Raw genomic sequence first — 11,236 nt, forward strand, 5'->3', positions numbered from 1 at the left:
AAAACGACAATGTGATTAAGAACAAATTTTAATCATATAATAGAAGTAACCAAAAACTAGTAATATACTCAGGATTTTCTCTCAACAACAAAGATTAACACACAGACACATACTCAATGATGCCCTGATCACAGAGTTGGCTCAAGGATCAGGGCTTAGTACTACTACACGCATACATGATCATGAAAAAAGAAAAGCCAAAACTGCCTGCATCAGGCGACTGCTACAACACTTTCTTCATCTCTGCAAGGCATTATTCTTAAAGCCACGTGCCATGTTACCGTAAATTATCTGGTCAAAAATTTTACAATTCATCCTTGGAACCTCCCGGAGCTTGCAAGGTCGAGCAAGCATGCCAATACTGGAGCTATTCATCTTGATCAATTACCCGCAACAGGATACCAACTGCAATGGTGCTTCCTGATGATCGTAGGAATACCCTTCCAAGAGCCCGGCATTTGGAGAATTCTTGCACACATACTGCTGCACTCAGTGTGACCTGAAAAGGGGAAAACAGAAACGATCAACTAAATGCTGCTGACACAACACAGCTGAATGCATAATTCAGAGACATGAATTAGATTGAGTTGTACTGAGACAATAAGCAGAAACTTCTAAATCACTGCAAGTTCCGTTTACTTGTATTATAGCACTTTGTTTGGCTTTAAGAAAACGAGGTGCTCTCTTCGAAGTCTTTCCCGTCTTCTGGTCTAGAAGCGACACTATCTTTGTCACTCTTGCAGCCTCCTTTGCATGATGTATGTGAAACTCGACCTGCATTACCAACTTTTCTTTGGAAGATGAGCTACACTAAATAAAAATAAAGTCAAAGGCCAAGTTCTTAACTGACCTGAGAACCAGCTAAGATAGGAGTTGCAACATCCAAGACGAGGATCTTTAGCTCCAAGCATGTGGCCGTAAGCACTGGGAAATCAGGGTGGCAAAGCACCCCCCCAGGCATCACATGACTCCAGTCAACACCTTGTAACCCAACAGCCACATTGTCACCAGCTCTTGCAATGCCGCAAATATTAGAGTCTTGCTCGATGGATCGCACTGTAGCCAATTCCCTTGAAGGCATAACCAAAACCTGTAAAAAGCAAATTCATATCTTTGAGAATGAGTACTATCAAATATTTCATATTATCAGCAAGATTCTCATCATTTGCAGTATAAATAATAAGAAAATTAATCACGAAGGGGCTCCGATGACAGCTGCAGTTTGAGTTTGCAAGGTCAACCTACATATTATATAAACCTTATGACGAAAGTCAACAGCAATTAAAGGATCTTTAATAATGTAGTCATGCCTAACATGAAAAAGAAGCAACTATCCTCAAATCCTTAAACTGTAAAGAATAAGATAATTTCGGTTTGCTACCTCAAATCCTTGACTATAAGCTGAGTAGAAAACACCAATACAGGAATATCCACTTTCTCTTTTAGCTAGGCATGGTCCACCATTAAATGATAAGCTTGTCATTAATAGGCATCAGTCATTTCAGAGGTTATATCTAGTGCAGAAGACGTCATGTCGCCAATGAAAAAATGTGGTCTGAATATACTTCTTTTACGAGTAGTCATTCTCATCCAATAGATGATTTATTCTTTCAAGTCTTACAATTCCTTTTTATAACTTACACGATTGTAATTAGTTCCATTGAGCAGATTTTACCTTTGAACCATTTCGAATAGCGCCAGTCTCTAACTTTCCACAAGCTGACACTTGTCCCATTGTATGTGACTTGATGACATCACATATAGGTATAATGAGAGGCTTTGAAACATCACGTGATGGAGGCTGCAGAGAATCTATCGCATCCAATAGACATGGCCCCTGGAACCTGAAAAAGAAAAGGCAATATATATATATATATATATATATATCATCCAATCAAGAACTTTTATGACTATCAATAATGTGGAAGAACTTGCAACAATCGTCTTCTTTAGAAAGAATAAATTCTGAATATAGAAGTTTACAGTTAAATAATTTCCCATCGAATTAAAGATAAATAAAATAATGATGCTGAAAGATGAAAATACAAGACCATATATGAACTATTGAAGGCCAAACATATATCTTTCTTAAAAACAATCAATCTGCTGAAAGACTAAAAGCATCAGAATTGTAACCTTTGTGCGCTATCCACATAGCCTAAGCAGTTAAATAACTAAATATATTCTTCGGACTATACATGTGAAGAATGTGAACAAAAGATAAAATAAGAATTATAAGGCTGCCTAAGACAATTTTATCAGAGAGGATTCAATATCTTCAACAAAACAAGACAAAGGGCATACGTAGTCTAAATCTGACGTCTCTGAAGCTAATCATTGAATAACAGTTTCAAAGGCATGATTTTTCAGTGCCATATTATCTTGAAAAATAGCACTAAGTGAATATCGCATTATACAGAACTTTAAAAAAAATGATGTGATTCACAATATTTTAAACTGTTTATTTCTCAACAAACAAAAAAAGCATCAGATAACTGAATATGCATTAAGAAAAGTGATTGAAGTCCCAAAGAAGACAGAAAAACAGAATGCAGAATCAACTGAAAAAAGAGGTGATTGTTTAGTTTAAATTTTCTAGAAACATTTCAGGAACAAGGGATAGTTGCAATGTTTAGTTTAAATTTTCTAGAAACATTTCAGGAGCAAGGGATAGTTGCAAGGAAAAGGATAAAGTTTAGTTTTAACTTACCAGCAGGATAAACGTGCATCTGAAGTAGCACTAACAACATTCTGATTTTCAATGGCACTTAAGGGTACCCAAGTAACAAGGGAGTCTCTGAAACCACATAAACGCAAGAAACTGCCAAGTTGTGCCTTAATGAAATCAAATCTGTCCTTCGAGTACCCAATGGCATCCATCTTGTTGACAGCAACAATCATTTGATCAACACCAAAACTTCTAGTAAGTTGAGCATGTTCTTTAGTCTGCCCAAAACCATTACCGGTCATGCCAGCTTCAAAAGAACCCATACAGGCATCAATAACCAGAATAGCTGCATCTGCTTGTGCAGCACCAGATATCATATTTGGGACAAAGTCTTTGTGCCCAGGGGAGTCCAGCAAAACAACACGATATTTCTTTGATTCGAAGTATGCAACACCAACATTCATTGTTACACCCCTTTCTCTCTCTTCAGTACTCTCATCCATAGCCCATGCATAGGCAAATGATCCTTTTCCCTGTATTAACAAATTACAGCATACTTTGCCAGTTATAAGCATAAAGCGTAAGCATAAAAATTAAAAATAATATGCATGGCAAAGAAACTGTGCAACAAATCTCATATCGGTTCATATCAGTTGTGTAGCTCCATGTATGCAGTTTGTCTATGATAAAACAACTTCCCCTATACATCTCAACAATGTATAGTGACACACTTTGCAATATACAACACCTCAATTTGGAGGAAGAAACAGACCTTTTCTTTAGCCTCTTTCTCGTGCTTGTGCATTTCTCTCTTTGATATTCTTCCCAAAAGATGCAGCAATTTCCCAGAGAGAGTTGATTTTCCCGAATCGACATGACCAACCTAGTCAATAGGTAACAATCAAAATCATGTTCCGAGGACAAAAACCTGTTTGGAGGATGGAACATGTTCTGGAATATAGAGTGCAAAAGCATAAAGAAAGAGAATGATGAAAAATCAAGTTGACAAAGCAAAATAAGATTCATAACTTACTATTGCAAGATTTAGCTGACTTGATGCATCATGAAGTTGGTCCATCATCCATTTCTCTGGCTTGTACTGACTATATGAATTATCTCTTGTATTACTTTTATGAGTTTCCACAAAATTCAGCTGTTTTATATTGGAGGGTAGCATTGCTGAGTCGGACATACTATTATCTTCCTTCAGTTGATAGGCTTTAGATAATGAGGCAGATAATAATAAGTCACTTTCTGGAGGTAAAGTAGCTCTCTTAATATTGTTGACGCTAGAAGAAGCCATGGTAGATGTTGATTGTGTCAAGTCATACACTGGAATGCACAAAATAAAATAAAAAAAGAATAATCAACACATTTAGGCAAGCAATTCAAAATCAATAACCTCATATACTAACAGTCATGCATCTCATAAAAGTGAGAATAAATTTACAGATAGTAAAGAAATTGCCTTACTATATGAAACCTCATTTCATGAAATTTTGACAGAATTTTCAGGTACAATACAGAGAAAATTTGCAAACTTAGTAATCAAGAGATCAGCTTCAAACATCCGGTTGAATCAAATTCCTAATGTTGGAAAATATCTAGTTCACAAGATTATGTAATTAGTAGGGAAAATATACATAAGGGCATATATCGATTAAAGTCAGTTTTCATGTAAAACTTCCTGTGGATCAAAAAAGAGAGAGCAATCGCAAACAATTTCCAAGAATTCTTTTGTCAACTACCTTAAAGGCTTAAATAAATAAATACATAGTCAAGAAGATAGAAATGATATTTCATATTGAGATTAAGAAGTTGTCCACACTCAAATCTGATTTTGTTAGATTGCTCATCTAAAACAGGTGTTAAAGTTGCATGGCTGCACCACACACATCCATCCACCCAATACAATTGATTCGCAGAGAATATATAAATTAAAGATTAAGGATTAACAACTAAGAATTATCCTTGCTACAGTTTAAAAAATTAAGAACTAAATGATACAATATCACAGTAAACAACATATTCTAATGAATGATATAGACAAGTAAGAAAACTGCAAGATGAAATAGGTTTTAATGCAAATAAAAACAATAAAATAAGATATGTCAGTACAGTGATCATCATGGTGCATAAACGGTACCTTTCTGGTATGATGTACTAGCTTTTTTTCTTTGGAAGTCATCTGTCAGATCTACTTTAGCCATTCCCGTAGAAAGAGACTTCGCCATTATAGATGTTCCAGAATCTCTGGATGTGCCATTAACTGCATCAAACACTAAAGAGAGTAAATCTTAATAGATTCAGAATGTAGTGCAGTACCTTCAGACAACATTCGCTGCACTACATCAAGGGAGGTATGAAGTAAATGCTCATCAATGCTATCAGATAATTCAAAGCTGAAATTCCCTATTTCAATAAACATACCTTTCTCTCTAACATCTTTGCCAGATTTAACAAAGGAATCTCGGAAAACTCCACATATATCACAGCATACTAGACTTTCATCATTATCAAAGGTGCAAATGGAGCACTTCCAAAGTGCAGGTTTGATAGCTTTTTCATTGATCTGTGATGATTTCTGCAATGTACCTAAGGAGCACGAAGAAATATGAAACAGAAAAGCTTTAGTTTTGTTACTGGGATGCTTAAGCAACTGAATTGACAATAATGTACTGGTGTATGTCAGCGGTATCAAAATAGAAGAAATCTTTATATCAGAAAAAGCAAAAAGATAGCAATAAAAGAGGGCAAGAACTCTGAGTATGTCAAAATCATCAAATTTCAGGACATCGTTCTATTCATAAATCATCAATCATATAGATCAATAAATTGGTTATAATGGTAAGATCATTGAAGTAAATTATTCTCAGCATATTATAAAAAAAAATATGGACATACTGATTATTTCTTTCCTAGGATCTGGCAAACCACATTATTTCTTAAGAGAGGCCACCTCAAGTTTAATCTCTATGTGCATATATAATTTTCTATTCATTTTCCAATTGAAGAGATAATTAGCTAGTTGAGCCTCTGGTTCATCAGACTCAGAATAACATGTAGTAAAACAGGCAGAATCGATAAGAAAAATGTACCAATTTAAACAAACAATACTACAGTAAGTCAATATCCAAGCTGAAGACAACATTAGATTCAGCTCCACCATACCATTTTGATGACTTTTACTTTCTTCAGTATCATGGCTGTAGTCATAATCATCATCATAGTCATCATAATCGTCGTAATCATCACGGTCTTCATCATAAGCATGTCCATAAGAAACTTTTCGAGGCATTTTTCCTGAAAGAGCAGCAAATTAACCAATTTAATTCAAAATCGAAACCCCTGGCATTGATAGAGGAGCAAATTGCAAGACATCCGCAGCATGGAAACTCTAAAAGATAAACGAAAATAGACGAAATAGAACTTGCCCTAATCCTAATTTCAGTTTCACGCAATGCACTAAAAGAGGAGAAATCGGAAGCATCGACGAGGGGTTCTGTTAGAGAAGCGAGCTTGCTTGATGTCCAAGCTCAAAAGGACGGGGTTTGGCCCAGCCCAAACCCCACCTCCTTCACCTTCTTCCCCGATGGAGTAACTCATGGAGAGAGAGAGGGTTGCTCGGTTTTGGGATGGGTAAGGGAGACCAAATGAGAAAGAGAGAGAGAGAGAGAAGGGAGGTAGGAGGTGGTGGCTGAAGGAGCGGCGAGGCCGCCTTAGGGGTTGGGAATGAGGGGAAGGTGGCGGTGGCGGTAGTGGCGTAGTTGTCGGACAGAGATAAAACGAGAGGAAGAGCAGAGAGAGGATAGTGGTGGAGAGGAGGAGGCTCACCTTAGTCCGACAAGGTTGTCGGTGAGGTGAGGTTGCGGTGGTGTGTCATGTGTGTGTTTGGCGTTGGTTTCGAGGACAACTAGAGAGCAAGGGGGAGGGTTAGAGAGTTACCTAGACTTGAAGGAAGTCCCCGGCGAGGTGGAAAGACGGCTAAGTTGACGTGAGCTCGGGCTGGATTTGGCGTGGCCCGGGTTGGTCTCAGCTAGAGGAAGAGGACGGGAAGAGAAGAGAAAAAGACATAGAGAGAAATGGAGATAGATCTATATAAGTAAATTTTTGGGATTAATTAACAACCCAATCCGAAATCTCGTCGGAGATTTCGGACCAATTCCTATCGGAAGTCGGAACAGAGGCGTGCTGGGGAGGGAGGAGGCACTGTATCGCATGTGCAAAGCACGTGCTCCTCTTTTCCCTCTTTTTTCTGTTTTAGTCCAACCCTTCCATATAATTATCAATTTAGACTAGAGGCGACGTTAGTGGGCTGTGGGGGGGGGGGGAGGGTGAGAGTAAGGCGAAAAGTTACACGGTCTCACGGTACCCGTTCTCCAAGCGAGCGGTACGATCACCGCCCTGTAGATAAGACCGCATTTTGTACACCGTAGCGCTCTGTTATTTGTTTTACGGTTGCTTTCAATCGTATATTTACCCTTTTACAAATTACGCCCTTGTTAGATTTTAAAACATAAGAAATATCTGAGATATTTTTATGCCCTTTTAAGGTAATTTATCTCGCCTAGACTTCATGAATAATTGTTTAATTTATATACATCTTTTTATTGTTTTTTTTATAGCACATTGACTCTTTTAACTATAAAGATATTTAAAATACATATTATGTTAGTTGTTCGTCATGCATAATTAATTTTAAAAACCATAATTAGATGAAATAAAAAGAGAGAAGAATTAAAGAATATAAACGAAATGAAAAAATATTAAATAGTTGAGGAATCAAAGTATGAGAAAAAAGGCTATATAAAAATAAATAATATTCTAAAAACCTAAATATAATTAACCACAAAAATAAAATAATAACAAGTGATTGTTATTACAACTTTCCTTTTATTTTTATCTTCTTCTCAACATGGCTTTCGATAATTTGTTATTCATAATTGATAATTAAATGCCATACAAAATTAAAGTTATAAAAAAATTATTAAAAAAAACAGCCAAGTATTTTACACAGCTCGCTCTAATACCAATTTGCTTTCGGAAATGTAGTTGATAAAGTTTATGTGATCAAAATAATTCGTATCAAAATAAAGAAAAATATAACATCAAAAATTTTATGTTTCACTAAGTTAAAAAGAAAAACAAAGACCCGAACATTAACACCCCTCAGATAAATTGTAATGGAGAATCCATGCATTATTGGGCCTCCTATAAGGCCAGCCCAACTAGCTAAGTAGTGCCCACCATGAGTGGTATATAAATTATCATCCATGGGCTATGCCACCTACTCACATTACACTTTGTTATAATAATATATATATGCACTTTATTATAATAATATATGTATCGTTTCAAACCCCCAAGCTTGTCATTAAAAAACTAACATTAATTAAATTGCTATAAGCACGGTGTTCGATTTTAAATAATAACTCTAAAAGCTCAGTTGAGTTAGATTAGTTTAAGTCAAATTTATTAAAAAAGTTATGTCGGTAATTTGTGTTTATATCAGTTATTAAAGGTACCATAAATTGAATATTTAAATTATAAATAAAATTAGTTGGATGAATTAATTGGATTGAGATAATAAATACAAATGAATTAATTGGAAACTGCTCGCATTTTTAAGAAGTAGACTTAAATGAAATAGTTAGATATTTTATATTTTTAAATAATAGATGTGTGATTTGAACTAAGGAAACTGTTTACTGGACTAAGCTGTTGAAAAATGATGAATTATTATATTTTATATTTAATATGTTGGGTGAAAATTTGTCATCCTAATAAATTAATTTTAGATCAATGAGTGTAAAAAAATGTCGAGCTAAAATTCAGACTGTTGAGTGTAAAAAAAAAATAATTATTTTTTGATAAAAAGAAAATCTTTTAAGTCAAAGTTGACTACTAATGCATGCGGTGTGCCCCATTCACGAGAATCCAGCTGGCAGTAGGTGAAAAGGCTACGCATTACATTACACATTGCTACCAAATACCAAATCCTTCGTACATCTACTTCCCAATTGAGATCTATTTCTCCTCCCCATTTCCTCAGACACCTCATCTGCGTCTCGTTCACACACACAAACAGAGAGAGAGAGCTATGGCGTCTACTATCGTCGTTATCCTCGTCTTCGTCTTCGACGTCATAGCATTCGGCCTGGCCGTCGCGGCCGAGCAGCGGCGGAGCACGGTAGGATGTCCGATCCGAGGGCTGTGGTTCGTCGTTCTTCTTGTGCGATGGTGACCCTTTGGTTTCGCTGTGCAGGCGACGGTGGTGCCGGATAAGGAACAGAACTACACCTACTGCGTGTACGATTCGGACATCGCGACGGGGCTCGGCACGGGCGCGCTGCTGTTCTTGCTCCTGAGCCAGATCTTGGTGATGGCGGCGAGCAAGTGCTTCTGCTGCGGTAGGGCCCTCCGCCCCGGTGGCTCACGCGCCTGCGCACTACTACTCTTCCTCTTCTGCTGGTGAGTACTTACTTCTTCGTCGCTTCGTCCCGCACTGGGCTTGTTTTCGTTAGACTACTTTCACCGGCGGTGACCATAATCGGAATCGTCGAGATCCGCGCGCTTCTCTGTTTGCTCTTTTTTCGCAAGGAAATTTGCATAAGAAACCCTGCATTTAGTTTAATTTTCGTTACAGCACTTCAATCGTCGAGATCCGAGCAACTTTTTTTTTTCGTAAGGAAATTTGCATAAGAAACCCTTCACTATTGGGCCATGCACTAAGGTGACCGTTTGAAATATCAAATTACTTTCATCATTAAATTCATTGCTGTAAAATGGCTTCATCCAAAGGTGGCATATGCATATTTTCCTAAATTCAATAATGTCACTACTAAAATCTTTAAGAACCCCCCTAAGAAGTAAATAGGTGTTGAAAAAAACTTAAATCTGAATGTTAATTAGGAAAGGAAGAGATTTTTATTTTCTACGCATTGATTGCTTTCCGATTATGTATTGAGTAAATGAGTAGTGTATTGAAGCCTGTTAAATTAAGGAATCTGAACCGAACTGCAATTTATCACGGATTCCAGACTCAATAAGGTTATATTATTATTGTTATTGGTGATTAGAGTTCCTAGGTTAAAAGTGGGTGGGGATTCAGGGCCCTGGCCAGTTTGAATAGGGTTGGGTGTGCAATCGGATGCATACATCGATTGCGGGCATCCGGTGACGCCGAACATACCCAAAAGTAGATAAAAGAGGATTGTAGGATTTCGGGATGCTTGATCCAGTTCGTTGGATGTGCATAATTGATGAGATTGATGAGCTAACACACATATGATAACGTGTATAGATCGAGATGCATAGGATTGGCCTTCGTCAAATCCCAATTTAGACTAAGTAGTCAGAAAAAATATAGCGTCAACTGCCTCTCTATGCTATATGCTTAAATGGGCTATATGGCAGCGTTTTTCTTTTTTTTCATCTTAAGCCATCCTTTGAAAACTTTTGTGTAAACTCCCTAACACACTAAGGTAAAATAATGAACCAAGTATGAATTCATAGCACCAATGATCTAGATAACACTCCGATCCGACCCAGTTACTGTCGTCCCATGGGCTGTCAAAATAAACAAGCAGCTTGAGTTCTGCTAAGGCTTAGCTAGAAAGTAAATGAGCCAAGCCTCATAACATAGATTTTCCTAATTTCAAGCTTTAATCAAGTCTTACTTAATTCAAGCTTGACAACTTGAATAAAAATTTGAGTTGAGCTCATTTAAAGCTCGAACTTGAATAGAATTATATTTGAAATAAGCTTAGGCTTGACTAAATCTTGGCTTTAAAGGAAATAAGCCGAGCTTAGAACAAATTTTAGACTTGTAATTAATTTTGAGCCAAGCTTGAATACAAAGTCGGCTCGTTTAGACATGGCACATTTACACCCCTACCCTCATACACCATTTTCTCGTGGTACATGAGTACAGTACACAACCTCCACAATTGTAAATTAAATTGATTCTGCTCTTGTAGATTTCTTTTACCATGTCTGCATAGTAAAAATTATTTATACTACTGTTGCAGGTTGACATTCATAATAGCAGAGTTGTGCTTATTAGCCGGATCGGTGCGTAATGCCTACCACACCCGATACCGCCACTTTCTGGCTGACGGCACACCGTCGTGCCAGACTTTGCGGAAGGGCGTCTTTGCCGCCGGCGCCGCTTTTGTGTTCTTCACTGCCGTCCTTTCAGAATTCTACTACATCTCCTACTCCAAGGCCCACGTCTCTAATGCTGCTGCCCCTTATGGGAGCAACATTGGCATGAGCCCCTATAGCTGATAGAATGTTTTCCCTACTTAGGATGAGACTTCTTCTTGTAGTAGCTAATTGAGGCTGTAATTGAATTCTTAATTGGGCTTCATTTGGCCTCTGTTTGCACGCACGTGTAATGTTTGTCGGATGATGGCTTTCATTAGGTTGGGTATTTAGCTCCTGCACTCGGTGTGACTCTTTTGGGTGGAAAAGTATATGCTAATTAATGACTGATGCACTTGTAGTTCTTGATGAACGTTTTCTCACATAAATCCAATATATCAAATGACCAGATGATTAATCTCA

The 11,236-nt window shown here is 37.3% G+C and overlaps 2 protein-coding genes across 9 annotated transcripts; one reads left to right on the forward strand and one right to left on the reverse strand.

Annotated features, from left to right (window-relative positions):
- Positions 1-12: 12 nt before the first annotated feature.
- On the reverse strand, positions 13-6,987 carry LOC140793654 (uncharacterized). Of its 8 annotated transcripts, none has more exons than XM_073145286.1 (11): positions 6,614-6,987; positions 5,840-5,971; positions 5,099-5,263; positions 4,815-4,937; positions 3,702-4,000; positions 3,441-3,551; positions 2,711-3,201; positions 1,676-1,844; positions 851-1,090; positions 640-774; positions 13-499 (listed from the first exon to the last, which is right to left on the reverse strand). In XM_073145286.1, exons 2-11 carry the CDS (start codon positions 5,964-5,966, stop codon positions 368-370), a joined length of 1,992 nt encoding a protein of 663 aa, XP_073001387.1. In that variant the 5' UTR covers positions 5,967-5,971; positions 6,614-6,987; the 3' UTR covers positions 13-367. The 8 variants fall into 8 exon arrangements, with proteins under 8 accessions (XP_073001387.1, XP_073001385.1, XP_073001384.1 ...); XM_073145284.1 differs by having other exon boundaries at positions 640-786; XM_073145283.1 differs by having other exon boundaries at positions 4,815-4,949; positions 6,614-6,917.
- Positions 6,988-8,672: 1,685 nt separating this feature from the next.
- On the forward strand, positions 8,673-11,236 carry LOC140793304 (uncharacterized). The gene is made up of 3 exons (XM_073144708.1): positions 8,673-8,858; positions 8,934-9,139; positions 10,699-11,236. The coding sequence occupies exons 1-3, from the start codon at positions 8,769-8,771 to the stop codon at positions 10,955-10,957; spliced, it is 555 nt and encodes a 184-aa protein (XP_073000809.1). The 5' UTR covers positions 8,673-8,768; the 3' UTR covers positions 10,958-11,236.

The sequence above is a fragment of the Typha latifolia genome, chromosome 8 (assembly GCF_019914945.1).
Source record: "Typha latifolia isolate L0001 chromosome 8, TyphaL0001v2, whole genome shotgun sequence".
NCBI classification, from domain to species: Eukaryota; Viridiplantae; Streptophyta; class Magnoliopsida; order Poales; family Typhaceae; genus Typha; species Typha latifolia.

Bases quoted from the DNA above. Each gene is read 5' to 3' on its own strand.
- LOC140793654 (XM_073145278.1), bottom strand. From the start codon at position 5,966: ATGCCTCGAAAAGTTTCTTATGGACATGCTTATGATGAAGACCGTGAT. The intron at 787-850 runs GTCAGTTAAGAA...TCCAAAGAAAAG, and splicing joins CTATCTTAGCTGGTTCTCAG to TTGGTAATGCAGGTCGAGTT. The intron at 500-593 runs GTACAACTCAAT...TCCCCTTTTCAG, and splicing joins AGTTTCTGCTTATTGTCTCA to GTCACACTGAGTGCAGCAGT.
- LOC140793304 (XM_073144708.1), top strand. From the start codon at position 8,769: ATGGCGTCTACTATCGTCGTTATCCTCGTCTTCGTCTTCGACGTCATA. The intron at 8,859-8,933 runs GTAGGATGTCCG...TTCGCTGTGCAG, and splicing joins CCGAGCAGCGGCGGAGCACG to GCGACGGTGGTGCCGGATAA. The intron at 9,140-10,698 runs GTGAGTACTTAC...CTACTGTTGCAG, and splicing joins CTACTCTTCCTCTTCTGCTG to GTTGACATTCATAATAGCAG.